This window comes from Anopheles stephensi, chromosome 2 (assembly GCF_013141755.1).
Source record: "Anopheles stephensi strain Indian chromosome 2, UCI_ANSTEP_V1.0, whole genome shotgun sequence".
Lineage (NCBI taxonomy): Eukaryota > Metazoa > Arthropoda > Insecta > Diptera > Culicidae > Anopheles > Anopheles stephensi.
Window position 1 is genome coordinate 33,611,397 of NC_050202.1, and position 15,186 is coordinate 33,626,582.

The 15,186-nt window shown below is 48.8% G+C and overlaps 7 protein-coding genes across 8 annotated transcripts; 3 read left to right on the forward strand and 4 right to left on the reverse strand.

The window, feature by feature from the left end:
* Positions 1 to 64: 64 nt before the first annotated feature.
* On the reverse strand, positions 65 to 2,168 carry LOC118503391 (eukaryotic translation initiation factor 2D). The gene is made up of 2 exons (XM_036036593.1): positions 1,340 to 2,168; positions 65 to 1,256 (listed from the first exon to the last, which is right to left on the reverse strand). Exons 1-2 carry the CDS (start codon positions 2,015 to 2,017, stop codon positions 174 to 176), a joined length of 1,761 nt encoding a protein of 586 aa, XP_035892486.1. The 5' UTR covers positions 2,018 to 2,168; the 3' UTR covers positions 65 to 173.
* A 20-nt stretch (positions 2,169 to 2,188) lies between these two features.
* On the reverse strand, positions 2,189 to 3,826 carry LOC118503393. The gene is made up of 2 exons (XM_036036595.1): positions 2,629 to 3,826; positions 2,189 to 2,562 (listed from the first exon to the last, which is right to left on the reverse strand). Exons 1-2 carry the CDS (start codon positions 3,712 to 3,714, stop codon positions 2,290 to 2,292), a joined length of 1,359 nt encoding a protein of 452 aa, XP_035892488.1. The 5' UTR covers positions 3,715 to 3,826; the 3' UTR covers positions 2,189 to 2,289.
* Positions 3,827 to 3,841: 15 nt separating this feature from the next.
* On the forward strand, positions 3,842 to 4,542 carry LOC118503401 (60S ribosomal protein L39). Its single transcript, XM_036036604.1, has 3 exons — positions 3,842 to 3,982; positions 4,079 to 4,182; positions 4,293 to 4,542. Exons 1-3 carry the CDS (start codon positions 3,980 to 3,982, stop codon positions 4,339 to 4,341), a joined length of 156 nt encoding a protein of 51 aa, XP_035892497.1. The 5' UTR covers positions 3,842 to 3,979; the 3' UTR covers positions 4,342 to 4,542.
* Positions 4,543 to 4,614: 72 nt separating this feature from the next.
* LOC118503392 (coiled-coil domain-containing protein 22 homolog) lies at positions 4,615 to 7,446 on the reverse strand. The gene is made up of 5 exons (XM_036036594.1): positions 6,601 to 7,446; positions 6,346 to 6,517; positions 5,970 to 6,276; positions 5,361 to 5,887; positions 4,615 to 5,287 (listed from the first exon to the last, which is right to left on the reverse strand). Exons 1-5 carry the CDS (start codon positions 6,648 to 6,650, stop codon positions 4,715 to 4,717), a joined length of 1,629 nt encoding a protein of 542 aa, XP_035892487.1. The 5' UTR covers positions 6,651 to 7,446; the 3' UTR covers positions 4,615 to 4,714.
* Positions 7,447 to 7,983: 537 nt separating this feature from the next.
* On the forward strand, positions 7,984 to 10,267 carry LOC118503397 (probable transaldolase). Its single transcript, XM_036036599.1, has 3 exons — positions 7,984 to 8,340; positions 9,113 to 9,236; positions 9,315 to 10,267. Exons 1-3 carry the CDS (start codon positions 8,238 to 8,240, stop codon positions 10,096 to 10,098), a joined length of 1,011 nt encoding a protein of 336 aa, XP_035892492.1. The 5' UTR covers positions 7,984 to 8,237; the 3' UTR covers positions 10,099 to 10,267.
* On the reverse strand, positions 9,320 to 11,055 carry LOC118503400 (anaphase-promoting complex subunit 10). The gene is made up of 2 exons (XM_036036603.1): positions 10,841 to 11,055; positions 9,320 to 10,766 (listed from the first exon to the last, which is right to left on the reverse strand). The coding sequence occupies exons 1-2, from the start codon at positions 10,947 to 10,949 to the stop codon at positions 10,318 to 10,320; spliced, it is 558 nt and encodes a 185-aa protein (XP_035892496.1). The 5' UTR covers positions 10,950 to 11,055; the 3' UTR covers positions 9,320 to 10,317.
* Positions 11,056 to 11,145: 90 nt separating this feature from the next.
* On the forward strand, positions 11,146 to 14,971 carry LOC118503390 (probable peroxisomal acyl-coenzyme A oxidase 1). 2 transcript variants are annotated; one of them, XM_036036592.1, is made up of 10 exons: positions 11,146 to 11,268; positions 11,779 to 12,039; positions 12,432 to 12,594; positions 12,676 to 12,968; positions 13,036 to 13,441; positions 13,514 to 13,867; positions 13,942 to 14,097; positions 14,172 to 14,430; positions 14,510 to 14,710; positions 14,783 to 14,964. In XM_036036592.1, exons 2-10 carry the CDS (start codon positions 11,916 to 11,918, stop codon positions 14,840 to 14,842), a joined length of 2,016 nt encoding a protein of 671 aa, XP_035892485.1. In that variant the 5' UTR covers positions 11,146 to 11,268; positions 11,779 to 11,915; the 3' UTR covers positions 14,843 to 14,964. The 2 variants fall into 2 exon arrangements, with proteins under 2 accessions (XP_035892485.1, XP_035892484.1); XM_036036591.1 differs by having other exon boundaries at positions 11,156 to 12,039; positions 14,783 to 14,971.
* Positions 14,972 to 15,186: the final 215 nt, after the last annotated feature.

A 15,186-nucleotide genomic window follows, 5' to 3' on the forward strand; every position in this document is an offset into this window, starting at 1 on the left:
CTTCATTTTCTTCCGTGTTCGGACAGCCTCGACGATTGTTTTAAGCTCCATCTTGGCGGACAAATTCTGTTAGCGATTGTGTATTATTTCCAACTGTTTTCTTTTCCATTCAAACGATTTTACAATCACTCTCGCCCACAATGGGTTTGCTTTTGCGCGCTGCTACAAGTAACTTATTTTTTCTTTTTCTTCTTCTGTTCCTTGGCAAACTCCAACCCCGTTATGCACGCCTTCGGCACCTGGTACGTGGTAGTGAGCAGTTCGAACACAAACTTTATATGATTGCCCTGCACCAACAGCTGCTCTCCCTTCGAGCCGGGCACTTCCGTCATGGTCGTACTGGCGGCTGCGCCCAGCTTTACGGCTTTGGCAAAATTGTTCACATTAATGCCATAGTCCGCGAGATGGCTAATAAGCGTAACCTTCTTGTTGCCACTGCGTGTCGCTGTCGTCAAGTGTATAATGGCCCGCTTGCCACCCTTCATTACCACTCCCTTCTGACTTCGCATCTCGAACGTGCTCGTCATGCTGTTCAGAACCGTCTCGGTCAGATCCGGCAGAGCCACAAGTTCCTCACCGTTCGCACCGCATACGGCCCTTAGCGTTTCGTCCAACGTCACCAGCTTGGTGGCAGGATTAATCAGCTTATTCCGCCCCACATAGTCACGCATGAAGTTGCGGACCTGCGTTTGATCCAGTGCGTTACCAACTGCCACATTGAAGCAGCCAAACAGTTTCGCCGTCCGTTCGTTTACGGCGTACATGGCCGTCATCTTCGTCAGCAGTAGCGGGTTCGATGCTGGACCCGTCGAAGCCGCACCACCAGTGGCCTCCTGCTCGCTCGTAGCCTTTGACACCTTGTACGGATAAAACGATAACACGTCCGGATGTTCCAGGTTCAATGCTGTCACCTTTTCGATGCCCTTCTTCTCTTCCTTTATCTCGATCAATCCTTCTTCGGCCATACGCTTCAAAAAGGTGCCCACCTTCTTGAACGAGCTTTTTTTCATTTCGATTCCTTCCGGAATTTCCGGCTGCACGTACTGAGGGTAGAATGTGCTCGTCAGCAGTGGAAGCGGTATTTTCTTGCCGTGCAGTTTCAGCGCGTTTAGAAACGCACCCTTTATCAGATCGTCGGGATTCGGTGGCCTTTCCTCCTCCTCTTCCGGTTCTTGCGTTTCCTCGTCCGATGCGTCTCCTTCGCTTCCAGATTCTTCGCTGCCTGTAATGGCCGATTTGGCTAGTGATTTTGTAGCCTGAAATTTAAATCGTTGTATTTATAAACCCCTTCCACCTCCATCCAATCAACAACGAACAACCAGTTTACCAGTTTACTTACTTCCTTCACACCATCCTCCACGGGCTTCGTTTTCTCGCTTCCTAGCGGAGGAAAGTCTGATTCCGTTGGCACGGACACAACCGTTCCCTGCAGCGGAATCTGTTGACACACCGACGGTTCCATTCCCCACAGCTTATCACCGAACACGTGCATCATTTTCACGCAAACTCCGTGCCCACCGCACATATACAGATCGCTGCTTGAATGTGCCAGCAGTCCGACACCAACGGCGGCTCGGTTCGACGTTAGGTTTACCGCCACAACGTCATCCTTCTGATGCCGACCCCAGGAAGCAAGATTCGTGCCCTGCTTCACCACACCGGGAATCATCAGATCGGCACCGTTTGCTAGCTTGGGAAGAACTGTGGCATGGGTGGTGAAAGCTGGCACCAGATCCGGACAACTCCACAGCGTGTACACGGTCGGCAGAAGCTTCCCATTGAGCTCGAAAAATATTGGCCGCTTATCGCTAGTGTACACCGTTACCGGATCTTCGTGATAGGTAATGAGTTTAACCGTGCATACTTTGGTCCGATTGCCGAACAGCTCTCCCAGCGGTGATGTAGCCGATTCGTCATCCGCTCGATTAAACTGAGACATAACGCGCTGCCTTAATCGTTTCTTCTCGGATCCCGTCACGAGAATGTTGGACTTGATCTTAAAAGGTTTAATAAACATGATTGCGCCGGTTCCTAACTTATCCGCACAGAGAAAACTCTCTTTCCCACAAATATGCGCACGTAGCGCGTAAATATTGCAACTGGAGCACTAGCGATGTTTACGTTCTGTTTCTGCTTTGACAGTTTGCAAAAAGTCATTTTGCCGGACGCAAACGTCAAAAGCGATGCGTGATTTTGAAAAAAATGGGATTTTGCTCATTTTATTTATTTCCACATTTAATCACTACACTACGCATCGATTAATTGCTGACACGATTAGCGTTGCAAACGTTAATTTCGCTGCCGAACTTCCGGCGGAACGTAATCCACATCGACGGTGCGTGGCTTCTTTTTCTTGCCAAACCACCGTTTGGGATAGTACACCTGTTTGCTATCGATCTGAAGATCGATCTTATCCTCGTTTTCGAAGAACCACAGCTTCTGCTCTTCCTTCTCCATATCCGCGGCGAGCTGTTCGATTTCCTTCAGCCGCTTCGCACGCTGCATTCGGTCAAATTCTTCATCGAGCCGTTGCTGCCGCAGATTGCACCAGTCCGAATAGAGCTGGAACACGAAAAAAGTGAAAGCGATTGTTCGTTATCTGTTTGCATCACGGCAAATTATGCTCACCTTTGCCTGGGTCTCTATTTGCTGTTTTTCCAACGAACCTACGCTCTTGTTCACCTGCTCCAGGATTACCTTTTCGAAGCTTTCCTTACTGAGCTTCATGACGGCCTCTATTTTGTCAACCACCTCGCAAAACGCCGCATACTTTTCGTCCTCCTTGTTCGCTTCCTTCTCCAGCGTGCTTCGGATCATTTGCAGAACTTCCTCATACAATTCCTTTCCCGCATTTTCCTTAGCGAATCCGATCGCCTGATCATACTTTCTGTACATCGCCAATCCCAACAGCTCACAGTTCGCACCAATCGCGGTGCTGGCACCACCGTAGCTGCGACCAAGCTCTACGAATGTTTTACCGAGCAACAGCTGACTGTCGGTAAGATCAAAGTGATCGTCGAAAAATTCATTGCGCAAAAACTTGACCCTCACTTTGATTTCTTCCTTCTTTTTCTTCTTCTGGCCTTCGGCCTCGGTTGCATCCTGCTGCACTGGCGTTAGATCATCGAAATGCTCCGCATCCGGCGCCTTTGCATACCGGTAGCAGCTGTACAGCGCGAGTGCTTTGGTGATGGGATTAGAAAAATCCTCTTGCAGCGCTAGCAGTGTGGCGACACGTGCCGCATGCCGAAACTTTTTCTCCTTGATCAATTGGTCGAGCGTCAGGTTGGCGCTGTAATCGTCCAAAAACACACCGTACCCGATACGATTGTTCAGCACCTCAAGCAGCTGCCCGTAGCACTTGTGGTCGAGATAGTTCCGCACCACGGCATGGTGTGTTGAGTCGAGTGTGTTCGATGTTTCCTCTGTCAGACGAAATTTGTACAGAAAGTCGGCTATTTCCTCGATGTGCGTGTCGTCCGTTAGCTTGTTGGCGTAGATGTCGATATCGATTGCGGAAATTTTTTGCTTCTGCTGGAACCGCTGCTCCAGATCGTAGTACAGCGTATCGAGGTTTATCTTCTCCAGTATCGGGGTGGACAACCGAGCGTTCCAAGCCTCCCGGCACTGGTACGCGTCGGACAGGAAGGTTCGCTTCGCGAACGAAGCACCGGTCGCAACGTACCGGTTACGGTGTGTGAAGATTTTCCACATTTTTCCGCAGGTGAATTACTCAACCGACCACAGCTAGCCGTACACAATAGCTACGAGTGGATGAAAAAAGAAAACAAACCTGCCCCCACCAATCATTATTATGACATATTGCACAATGACAGCTGATGCAAAAGTGTGCGTTTTTCGACGAACGCACGTCAAAGGTTGCGTTTACAGCGTCGCGTCGAACCTGCGTTCGTTCATTTCCGACAAGCTGACGGTCTCTTTTCCGTCATTGGTCTCGAAGTAGACACACTTGATCGAAATGGTAAGTGGTAAATTTGCCGAAATTGGTTGAAAAACAGCCGGAAAAGCTTTCAAACCGATTAATAACAAACCGCACCATATCGTTCCCGTTTTCCAGGCGTCCCACAAAACGTTCCGCATCAAGCAAAAGCTTGCCAAGAAGCTGAAGCAAAACAGACCCATTCCGCAATGGATTCGTATGCGCACGGGTAACACCATCCGGTAAGTCCGCGCCGCATCGACAATCGGCAAAGATGCGTTCGTGCCGGTAGTGAAGTAATTGGTGACTAACAACCATTTTGCATCGTGCATCGTGTGTCGCATCATTGCAGGTACAACGCCAAGCGCCGTCACTGGAGACGTACCAAGCTGAAGCTGTAAGCGGCTCGTACTCCGTATTGTTTACCATCGAGTGCTGCGCGCGATAGTGATGCAGCTGGCACGACACATACCGTTGCCGTTCATCCGCTGGAAGCGCGCTAGGACTTGGTGCATTTTCAATATTAATCCGTTTGGTGGAAGTTCGGTGAAATAATGAATAAACAATTCATGTCCAGCTAAACGCTCCCCCAACAACAACAATCGTGAGTGTCGTGATTCTCTGTGCCCATCGTGGAACAGTGTATACCGCCGCCCCAAATTAAAACACACGCACAGTGTCAATCCCGCTTGTGGAATATATCACATTTTATTTTCCCTATCGATCGTGCAATCATCGAACCTGCCGGAAAAGACGTGCGCGATTTCTTCGACCTTACTTCGTCGCGGACATTTCCAGCTGGCGTATGGCCTCCTCCAACCGGCGGCTTTCCTGCTGCATCTCTTCCAAATCTTGCCCGATCTGGGTCAGATTCGCTGCCACATTCCGATCCTTCTCGTGCTCAATTTGATCTTCCAGCTCGCGTACTTCCCGCTTCACGGTGCCAGTGTCCTGTACCAGCGCGATCAGCTCGCTACACTCGGTGTGCAGAGCTACGAGCAAAATGTAGGCACGCTTGCAGTACTCGTCCCGCTTGGCATTCCGAAAGATCAGATCATCCGTTACGGTGAACTGACGATCGAGCTGACCGGTGATGGAGTTGATTTCCTTTTGCAAGCTGCGCGTATCGTGCAGAATCTTGTCGATGTCCGTCTTCTGCTTGCGAATATTGCCTACAATTTCCAGAATGCGACTCGTGTACGCCGTACGGCTGACCGTTTTACCCATTCGCTCGTACTCCTGCACCAGTCTCGCGTGCAGGGCACTCTTGGTTTGCAGATCCACAATGACCTCCTCCGATTTGTGACGCGCGGATTCGATCTGATCAACCACTTTCTGAGATTTGCTCTAGAAAGAGAACAAACAATACGGGCATTAGTAGTTCGGCCATTTGGCATTCGGCCAGCTCTTCTTCACATACAACTTGGTCCGAATTTTTGACTTGATGTTCCTGAAGCTGTGCCATCAGTGGCGCACGATGTGTTTCCCATTGGCTTTGCAACTTTTTCATCTTCTCCCCGGCAGCGACAATGATAGACTCCAGTTTGGCCACATTCACCTCCGGATTCTCCAGCAGGATATGCGTTCGTTCTTTGATTTTCTTTTCCTCCTTCAGCTTGTCCGTAACGCTTTCCAGCGTTTTCGCATTCTCCCCAACAATCGACCGCTTCGTTTGGAGATCTCGCTGTTCGCGCTTGGTCTCTTCGATGGCCGTATTGATTTTGTCAATTTCTTGCTGCAATGCATCAAGCTGGTCTAAACTGCTGGGCGATTCATGCTCGTCCAGTTCTTCGGCCAAAGGAGATTTCGATTTATGTTGCGCGTAGTACGCTTGTAGCTTTAAAAGCGATTCCTGCGCGTTAACAGCACTTTCGGGAAGCTTTCGATCAACTTCATCCTTTTCCTCGTCCCAAAATCCGCTACGCCGTAACCAATATTCCTTAATTTCTGTGCAAATGATGAAAAATGATGAGTGGGGATTAACCATCTATTTTAATGTGAATCCGGAAGCCTTTCCTTTACGACTCACCTGCCGTAACATCGCTTTGCGTTACGAAGGGAATGTTAGCGCGACCACGGTTAGGCCATCCCAGTGTCGAGTTTCTGAGATCTAGCGGGGACGGATCGGTACGCCAAGAGCCGCGCAACTGTTGCCTCATGTTTTCCACGATACGGTTTTCCAAATCCGTCACCCGATCGAACGGTGCTTCCGGATCGGCGTTATCGGTCGTATCTTTGGGCAGTTGCTCGATGAGAAACATAAACACACGGCGCACCTCGGCAACATTCGAGTAGAGAAACGTTTGATAGCCGATATCGCGCCGATATCCCACGGCCTGAAAAGGACAAAAGAGAACCATTAATTGGAAACATTCATTGAACCGGGAAGAAAGGCACGAACGTACCGAACAAGCTTCTGCTAGCCGTGCCGTTACGGTAAACCTTTGTGCCATTCCGGATGGAAGCGTGTGGGGCAGATCCAGTGTAGGATCGATTAGTAGCAAACATTTTGTAACGGTTCGCACTAAAATAGAAGGCGTAAACTGGTCCAGTCCCTGTATATCTTCATCCAGATCGCTGAAACAAACAACAATACACACAGCAAGTTCCGTTAATCGTTCGCTTCTCTAACTCCCCATGACCAATCCCGTCTCACTTACCAATCGATCTGACGCAGCGAGTGCAGAATAATATTGTCTATATCATCCATAATGAAGGGGGGATGGAATGTATCCGGAAGCAGCTCAGAACCGTCGTTCCTTCCGGCGCAACAAACAAGCAATGGTGGGAATAAAGGAGCCCTTAATTCCTCTTATCAAAATGTTCAAAATCCTTCGCCCTGTCCTCTCCCGGCAGCCCGGCAGCGGATGCTGATGATTGTTCAACGATGACGACGACGGCAGTGATAAAGCACTCTTGGCCGCCCAATCTCTTGCATTTCACGCCGAACACATCGTTCACACGAACGGCTTCAAGCTGAACGACTGCAATCTCCGTACATGGGTACACTTTTTCCGAATTACCTCACAACTACCAGATATCCCGTATCAGTGCGCCTCCATAAATTAATTCCCCCCCTTGACCGCCCGTGAAGAAGTCGTACAAAAGACAGCAACTTTCGTTTGACGGCTGACGCGTTTGTAAACATTCTCACCAACACACACGCACACCTTTCGCCGAGTTTGACAGCAATGCAATGACACAGAGATGCAGGTGGCTGGCAGAAAAGGCCAGGATTTTTGAATTTTTGAATCGCTTTTACGATTTTCCGGTTGCAATTGTGCTGGAAGATCTGCTGAAAAAAACAACTCTAAATGAGAGAGAGTTATTAAGGACTTATTATGAGTCAATTGGGAGCTCTAGTTTTAATGCGTCATGTTTGTGCCGCACAATGTATGTTCAAATAAACTTAATCAACCTCCATCACGCGATTTGCGGCTGAAAACAACTGCCAAAAGATTTGCACAATTTTTTATACTACTTTTACGTGTCCCAAAATCATGCTTCGACTACGCGACGTTACTCGCCTTCGCTACACTTATTCGTTCAAATCAACCCCACCAAATTCCTCCCATCCTTGCATAAATACTGTGAAACTGCGACGCTGGACAAATCACTCACACACATGCGCGCGTTTTTTTTTTTGTATGCTGTTACGATTGTTGTCGTCTGTATCTGCTGGAGGCGTATTGTAATCGACATATTGTGCGATTTATAATATGAAGAAATGCTATCACACTTTGCTCAAGAGTTTTGAAACGTGGCCAGGAATCCAATCTTTTGGTAAGAAACTCGGAAGTCTAGAGCTCTGAGCGTGCCTCGTGAGGAGATAAAACGTCTTGGACACCAGGTCCTTTGTGGTGTAACTGAGGATTCTTGAAGTTTCTTGGAAGTTCCTGAAGTTCTTTGATGCAGAGGACTCTTGGCGGATAATGCTGTTTTCCAGCAAGCACTGCAGCCTTTTCCAGCGCAAACTCCTAGGTGGATTAGATAGCGCAAGGGCAAGTGTGTGCGAGTGATTCCACTACCTACATACTTGCAGGGCAAAAACACAACCTCACGACAGGGCTCGTCATCGGCGACACGCTTCACCGGTCGTTCATTGCCGAAAGGGAACGGAAGGAAACGCAAGTACTTACTCCAAACGCTGTGTTACGCGACCCACACCAGTGACCTCCACCACTCCTCCCTACTTCCACTGTGCCGCCTTGCCGTCTGTGTCTACGCAATCACGCGTCTTCAGCTTCCAATCCCAAGCTCGCTCGGTTTTTGACCATAACTACACCGCCAGTAGACAATGAGCAGCGCTGAGCCGCAGACGAAGAAAACGAAAATGGCTTCGAGTTTGGAACAACTGAAACAGCTCACCACGATCGTGGCCGATACCGGCGACTTCGAGGGTAAGTACAGAGTGCAAAAGCGCTGCGGGATTCGAAAGTAAAGCAACAACCGGATACGGATTCGGCTGGAGGGACACAAATCGATACCATATTGTGAGGCAAGCACGCGATCGATATGTGCTGAAAATGTGCGTTAATCAAAACCAACGATAGGTTGATGATTAGGCGTTTTTTTGTGAGTGTGCATGCTGTTCGTGTGCACAGAGTCGATCAAGGTGACCGCTCAAAGGTGATACTCTCCAGTTTCATGGCTTGCTTAGAGGCTCTTTACGCTATACACAATCGCGCTTCCGTGGAGCCGTTTTATTTCTGTCTCCACAAACAACCATCATCGAACGTGTCGCGGGCCAACGATGCGAGGTGTTTGCCATTGCATTATCTCTAGCGTGGTCGGGGAATGCAACTACAACAGCTAACAAAATCCCAACCAGCGCGCGTGATAAGTTTTACACGTTTCGTTGGTTGCACGATGATCCAATAGTTGTGATTTGACGATTGTTTCAGCATAAAAAAATGCGGCGTGATTTAGTTGCTCCATTTAGCCGATCATCGGTCACATGATTGGCACCGTTCGAACTCCAGCGATCGTGCTCTGTAGAGGTCAAACGGTTATTTCCTTTCACCGAGCGTGTGCGAGCAGTCTTGAGCGAGCGCTATGAACCATGGCGAACGAGCTCGAAGGACGCACGGGACTCGGTGTGGATCGGTGTTGATCTAATTAGTTATTTGTTTATTAACGATCGACAAATTTTCTCACCCATTTTTATTGCAGCGATGAAAACGTACAAGCCCACCGATGCTACGACGAATCCGTCGCTGATTTTGTCTGCTGCCGGCATGGAACAGTATCAGCATCTGATCGATAAGGCCATCAAGCACGGACAAAAGGCGGGAACGTGAGTTGATAGACGATCCCCACACCACCCTATCTTACGCTTATTCTAATCTCCTTGTTTTGTTTCGACCAATTTTAGCACCATGGAAGAGAAGGTTTCCGAGGCGGCCGATATGCTGTTCGTGCTGTTTGGCTGCGAGATTCTGAAGCTCGTGCCGGGTCGCGTATCGACCGAAATCGATGCGCGGCTTTCCTTCAACAAGGAAGCTTCCATCGCCAAGGCTCTGAAGCTGATCGCTCTGTACGAGGAGGCGGGCGTGAAGCGGGACCGCGTACTGATCAAGTTGGCCTCCACTTGGGAAGGTATCCAGGCGGCAAGCGTACTGGAGAAGGAGCACAACATTCACTGCAATCTCACGCTGCTGTTTTCGTTCGCCCAAGCCGTCGCGTGTGCGGAAGCGGGCGTCACTTTGATTTCCCCGTTCGTTGGCCGTATCCTCGATTGGTACGTGGCAAACACCGACCAGAAAACGTTCGAGCCCGAGCAGGACCCGGGCGTCATCTCGGTGACAAAGATCTACAACTACTACAAGAAGTTTGGCTACAAAACCGTCGTGATGGGTGCTTCGTTCCGTAACGTGGGTGAAATCATGGCGCTGGCTGGGTGCGATCTGCTCACCATCAGCCCGAAGCTGCTGGGCGATCTGGAAAAGAGTGCCGAACCGGTGAAACGCTATCTCGACGCCGACAAGGCCGCATCGGCGAACCTGGAGAAAATCCAAATGGATGAGGCAACATTCCGCTGGATGTTGAATGAGGATCAAATGTCTACCGACAAGCTTTCGGACGGTATTCGCAAGTTTGCTGCCGATGGCCGTAAGCTGGAAACCATGCTCCGTGGCCTGCTGCAGGCCGCTGAGTAAAAACAGGGGCTGGTGGTTTGTGGATTGGAAAAAATAGCGAATCAAAACGCCACAAATAATCGACAGAGGGAAATTATCTTAAGGGGGACACTCCCTTTGTAAAGTTTACAGTTTCTGTTTTACTTTTCTGTGTTTTTTGGAATAAAATCGAATTGTTCAAATATTTTGATAAATAACACGAGTTACATTTAAGATAAGTTCGCTACCTAGCCACCACCGCTAGCGTATCGTACGAAACTGGGCGAATTCCAACGTGCTAAACTTGCCGTGATGCTCGAGCGGGTATTGTGAACCTTCGGTAGGCGAGTGGATCCGTATCTGGCGCATATGGGTATCCCTACCGTTCTGGTGATTGCTTATCACCGCTATCTGTATCATGAACGTGCACATGAGCATTTCCTCGTACTCCTTGATCGGAATGCATACCCAGCCGGATGGTTCGCAAAGGTCGACCACCTCAACTTCCTGCAGATCGTTGAAGTGCATCCCACAGCGGATTGATATCCGGCTCGGGGTGTAGCTTTCGTCCAGCTTGTAGTCGGAGTAGATGTAAATCTGGCTCACGGTCGTTTTCCGATGAAATTGAATGTTTACCAGATGTGGTAACTGTCCGTCCGATTGCCAGTACGTTTCCATCGAATTGTCCCGCAGCTGATCCACGCCAAATCCTACACGAACGAGAGCAAAAAGGAGGGTCAACGCGGGAACGGAACAAGAGCCCTCGGAGGGAGTACACCATTACCTGGCTTACACGAGGAAAGACTCCAAACTGCTTGTCCGCCGACCTCACGCACGGTGCCCGACCGTTCCTCGGTAATCGGGCACACATTAGCTCCCATTTTAACACTCATTTCGGATGGTGGAACGTGGAACGAAATGTACCAACTGCTCTTCTTCAAAGTTTTCCGGCGGCTTGCTTTGTTTACGCCTTTTGTTGTGTACCGGCAATCCGCGCTAAAGTGTCAGCTGTCACAGTACGCAGCCGTTTTGATGTCAGTTCAGAACGCAGCCAAAACCGGGCGTACTTGAGAAGCACTGCCTATCGATTGATCGTACCAAGATCGTGTATAGGTCGTGAAGTAGAAACCTTTATTTAGCGAAAAACATAATAGATTAAAGTTGGCTACCACTAAAGTCGTGAACGAGATCGAAAAGGATCTGCCTTTGCCGGTATTCAACTAGCAATCAGTTATGGTGTTGGGCCAACCAAGAGTGATTTGGATTTGTTTTGATTGATCATATGTTTTTTGTTTGTGCTTATTTTGCATTTTGCACTGCAGAAGATGCACCAAAAGACTTGATCAGGTTTGAGAGAAGGTTTCTCTCCCCGTTACGAGAGAGAGTGGGCAACGAGACGTGCAGCTTTCCGTTTGCATCCATTTATCTTCGGTGCATCGTTACATGGCGCAAGCTATGCAATAAAAGTGCGTGGCGAGCCACGGTGCAAAGTCCTAAGCCACTGTCTGGATGTAAACGTTATCTGATAAGGGAGGGTATGTTTGGGTTAAGGGAACGAGACAGCATACGCTTCATTAGAGCCTGTTGATTGCCCACGAACCTGTGGGGGGCCTGGTTCGCATAAACCAGTCGCGCAATTCTTTAGTTTACGGAAGCACGTCCACTGAAGTGGATGCGTCGGTCGCTTGCGCACATTTATTCGTACGTCTACCCCACACGCAGGGTCATTGGCATAAGTCAACGCGATCGTCACAGTTGCATCGAGAAGTGTGCGTACGGGCGCTAAGCGTATGTAATTATTCTTTGCGCACCGCGAGCTTCTTCTAGAAGTAAATTAACACACGCGCTGCAAAAAAAAGATGCCGGCATCCACGGTGAACAAGGATCTGCAGGCCGAACGGGATAAGGGTAGCTTCGACAAGAATGAGTTTACCCTCTGGTGGGTCGGTGGCAAGGAAAAGCTGAAGGAAAAGCAGGACCTAGGTAAATATGCGCAATAAATTAATCCTCCAAAAACGTTCGGCGCGTTTTCGAGATTGTTCGTGGTACAAGATTTCGACGTTGTTTTGCTTATCTTGGCAGCACCCGTAAGCGCTCGATTGCTCGAGAGATAGTCACTTTCAAATAATGTTATCGGCTGCCCGGCACAAAAATTCGTTGGTGGCGTAATGTGGCCAAAGACGGTTGAAATTTCATCTCAAAATTTGACGACTCATTCACACGCAGATAAATCGAGCAAGCAAACAAACAAAAAACATATTCGCAGACAACAGCACCCTACATTACCTTCGTGAAGGTCATCAAGATTGATGATTTCATGGTACTTTCTTATGGAAAAGATTTTTAATGAGTTTTTGATTTGTTTTTTTTTGCAGAAACTTTCCTTGCTAATGATCCGGACTTCCACAACGAAACGCCGATCCATTTCCTGTCCCATAAGGAGCTGTACGAGGAAACGATACGACAAGCGACGTCCATCTTCCGGAAAGTGCGCAAATTCCACGAAGATCGCGGAAATGGCGACCCATCCAATTACATGTAAGGAACGCGACAACCGTTCGTTTACATCAAGTGTGTTCTCTTTCTCTAAAGCAATTCTGATTCTACTTTATCTTTTAGGCAAATCTTGGGCGGTCTACTGGGCAACGGAATCATTCGGCAGGGCAATCCGCTGGGAATCCATTTCGCCATGTTTGTGCCTGCTTTGCTTGGCCATGGATCACCGGAGCAGCAAGCCGAATGGTTGCCTCGTGCCCTAAAGTGCCAGATGCTGGGAACGTACGCACAAACCGAGCTCGGTCACGGAACGTTCCTGCGTGGGCTGGAAACGACGGCGACGTACGATGAGCGCACGCAAGAATTCGTGCTCGAAAGCCCAACGCTTAGCTCGTACAAATGGTGGCCAGGAGGATGTAAGTTAGTTTAAATAGAAAAGTTTATGATCGTTAAGCTTATAGCCATTTGTGTTGTCCTCTTTAGTGGCACACACGGTCAACTACTGCGTGGTGATGGCTCAGCTATTCTCCAAGGGGAAATGTCACGGCATTCAACCGTTCATTGTACAGCTGCGCGACGAGGACACGCACATGCCAATGAAGGGTATCGTGATCGGCGAAATCGGTAACAAGTTGGGCATGAACGGGGTGAACAATGGTTATCTGGGATTCGAAAAGGTGCGCATTCCTCGTAAGAACATGCTGATGAAGAATGCCAAGCTGCTGGCGGACGGTACGTTTGTGAAGCCACCGTCGCAAGCCCTCACCTACGGCACGATGATGTTCGTGCGAGTAATCATCGTGCGCGATACCGCCTTACATCTGGCAAAGGTGGCCACCATCGCCGTGCGCTACTCGTGCGTCCGTCGCCAAAGTCACATTAACCCGGAGTAAGTGTTTTCAAATTGCCTCTCGATATGAAATTCCCGTAACACGTGCGCTCTCTGTGCCTCTGATTTTAGCCAACCGGAAGTGCAAGTGATAGACCACTTGACGCAGCAGTACAAGCTGTTCCCATCGATTGCGAGAAGCATCGTTTTTAAACTAACGTCGGACAACCTGTGGGAGATGTACAACCAGGTTACGTCGGAATTGGATCAGGGTAATCTGGAGCGTCTGCCGGAACTGCACGCGATTGCTTGCTGCCTGAAGGCGGTTACTACTGCCGATGCAGCCAAGAGCGTAGAAACGCTGCGTATGGCTTGCGGCGGTCATGGATATATGACGTGCGCCAATTTCTTCAATACGTACGGCTTTGTAACGGCGGCTTGTACGTACGAGGGTGAAAATACGGTCCTCCTGCTACAGACTGCCAGGTGAGGGGATTTTTTTTTTGTATAAACCGTCTTGTGCTCTGGTAGTAACGCGCGTTATTTTTCGTATATTATAGATATTTGATCAAGGTCTGGAACCAGGCGCTCAAGGGACAACCGCTCGGGCCGACGGTGCAATATTTGAATAGCTTCATCCAGAGTCGGAACAATCGTCACCCGTGGATGGATACTGTTCCGGGCATCATAAAGGCATTGCAAACCGTTGCAGCTGGGTAGGAAAACCCGTTCGGAAACTAACTTTAAAATCGATCACAAAATATTTATTAACCTCTCCTGTTTTTTATAGCAAACTTCGACTTGCAAACGAACACATTGAGCAGCGCAAAAAGGCGGGCTACACGCACGAGGAAGCGGTCAACCTTACCTCGCTCGAGCTGGCCAGCGTTGCCGAAGCTCACTGTCGGGCCTTTTTGGTGCAGTCCGGCTACGAGATGATCGAGAAGCTAAGCCAAAAGGTATCACCAGCTCTGGCAAAGGTGATGCGCACGATCGGTGAGCTGTATGCGTACAACGAAGCGCTCGATTCGATCGGTAGTCTTGTACGGGTAGGTTCTGTGGCATCTAGCTGCTGTGCCATTGCCGTTGCAAAATATGTAGAATTTTCTTGGAACTTTGATTTTACAGTTTACATCGATCAGCGAGAGTGATATTAACCGACTGCAGGGAAAGCTGGAAGCGGCCCTTTTAGCCATTCGACCCAACGCGGTCAGCCTGGTCGATGGATTCGCTATACCGGACGTTTTGCTCGGGTCGCCGCTTGGAGCCTACGATGGCAACGTGTACGAGCGGCTCTATGAAGAGGCTCAGAAAAGTCCACTCAATAAGGTGAGCTAAAACGGCAAAACGGCGTGTAGTGGGTATTCATCATAATCTTACGACAATGCTTCAATATTTCAGGAACCGGTTAACAAATCATTCCATCTTTATCTGAAACCATTCATGCGTTCCAGCTTGTAAGGAGCATAAGAACACTCTACTTACGAACCTGAGGGTGTCGTTCGGTGCTATGAGTTATTGTTTTACATTGGGGTTATGGGAATTGTTATTCAGTTTGGTACAATAAAAATGTTTATTTAAAATTGTAAATGCTTCTGTATTCGGACAAATTGAGGCCATTCGCGTGCAAGTGTTGCTTTATCACACTACTAAAGTGATTGAATTTCATTTAATGGCCTTGAGCGGCCTACAAAATTTGAACCTGAAACGGCGCGCTATCGCATTGCCACGTGCTGCAATCCCAATAAGAGTATACAACATACAGGTGTAAACGACGATCCGCACCATTTGACGTTTACATCGAT

What these genes read in the sequence shown, in the direction of transcription:
- LOC118503391 (XM_036036593.1), bottom strand. Translation starts at nt 2,017, where the DNA reads ATGTTTATTAAACCTTTTAAGATCAAGTCCAACATTCTCGTGACGGGA. An exon ending in TGGAGGATGGTGTGAAGGAA is followed by an intron (nt 1,257 to 1,339) that starts GTAAGTAAACTG and finishes TTTAAATTTCAG; the next exon opens with GCTACAAAATCACTAGCCAA.
- LOC118503393 (XM_036036595.1), bottom strand. Translation starts at nt 3,714, where the DNA reads ATGTGGAAAATCTTCACACACCGTAACCGGTACGTTGCGACCGGTGCT. An exon ending in AAATAGAGACCCAGGCAAAG is followed by an intron (nt 2,563 to 2,628) that starts GTGAGCATAATT and finishes TTCGTGTTCCAG; the next exon opens with CTCTATTCGGACTGGTGCAA.
- LOC118503401 (XM_036036604.1), top strand. An exon ending in CGCACGGGTAACACCATCCG is followed by an intron (nt 4,183 to 4,292) that starts GTAAGTCCGCGC and finishes GCATCATTGCAG; the next exon opens with GTACAACGCCAAGCGCCGTC.
- LOC118503392 (XM_036036594.1), bottom strand. Translation starts at nt 6,650, where the DNA reads ATGGATGATATAGACAATATTATTCTGCACTCGCTGCGTCAGATCGAT. An exon ending in GGCTAGCAGAAGCTTGTTCG is followed by an intron (nt 6,277 to 6,345) that starts GTACGTTCGTGC and finishes TGTCCTTTTCAG; the next exon opens with GCCGTGGGATATCGGCGCGA. An exon ending in TCAAAAATTCGGACCAAGTT is followed by an intron (nt 5,288 to 5,360) that starts GTATGTGAAGAA and finishes TTCTCTTTCTAG; the next exon opens with AGCAAATCTCAGAAAGTGGT.
- LOC118503397 (XM_036036599.1), top strand. Translation starts at nt 8,238, where the DNA reads ATGAGCAGCGCTGAGCCGCAGACGAAGAAAACGAAAATGGCTTCGAGT. An exon ending in CGATACCGGCGACTTCGAGG is followed by an intron (nt 8,341 to 9,112) that starts GTAAGTACAGAG and finishes TTTTTATTGCAG; the next exon opens with CGATGAAAACGTACAAGCCC. An exon ending in CACGGACAAAAGGCGGGAAC is followed by an intron (nt 9,237 to 9,314) that starts GTGAGTTGATAG and finishes GACCAATTTTAG; the next exon opens with CACCATGGAAGAGAAGGTTT.
- LOC118503400 (XM_036036603.1), bottom strand. Translation starts at nt 10,949, where the DNA reads ATGAGTGTTAAAATGGGAGCTAATGTGTGCCCGATTACCGAGGAACGG. An exon ending in TCTTTCCTCGTGTAAGCCAG is followed by an intron (nt 10,767 to 10,840) that starts GTAATGGTGTAC and finishes TCGTTCGTGTAG; the next exon opens with GATTTGGCGTGGATCAGCTG.
- LOC118503390 (XM_036036592.1), top strand. Translation starts at nt 11,916, where the DNA reads ATGCCGGCATCCACGGTGAACAAGGATCTGCAGGCCGAACGGGATAAG. An exon ending in GGCGACCCATCCAATTACAT is followed by an intron (nt 12,595 to 12,675) that starts GTAAGGAACGCG and finishes TTTATCTTTTAG; the next exon opens with GCAAATCTTGGGCGGTCTAC. An exon ending in CAAAGTCACATTAACCCGGA is followed by an intron (nt 13,442 to 13,513) that starts GTAAGTGTTTTC and finishes CTCTGATTTTAG; the next exon opens with CCAACCGGAAGTGCAAGTGA.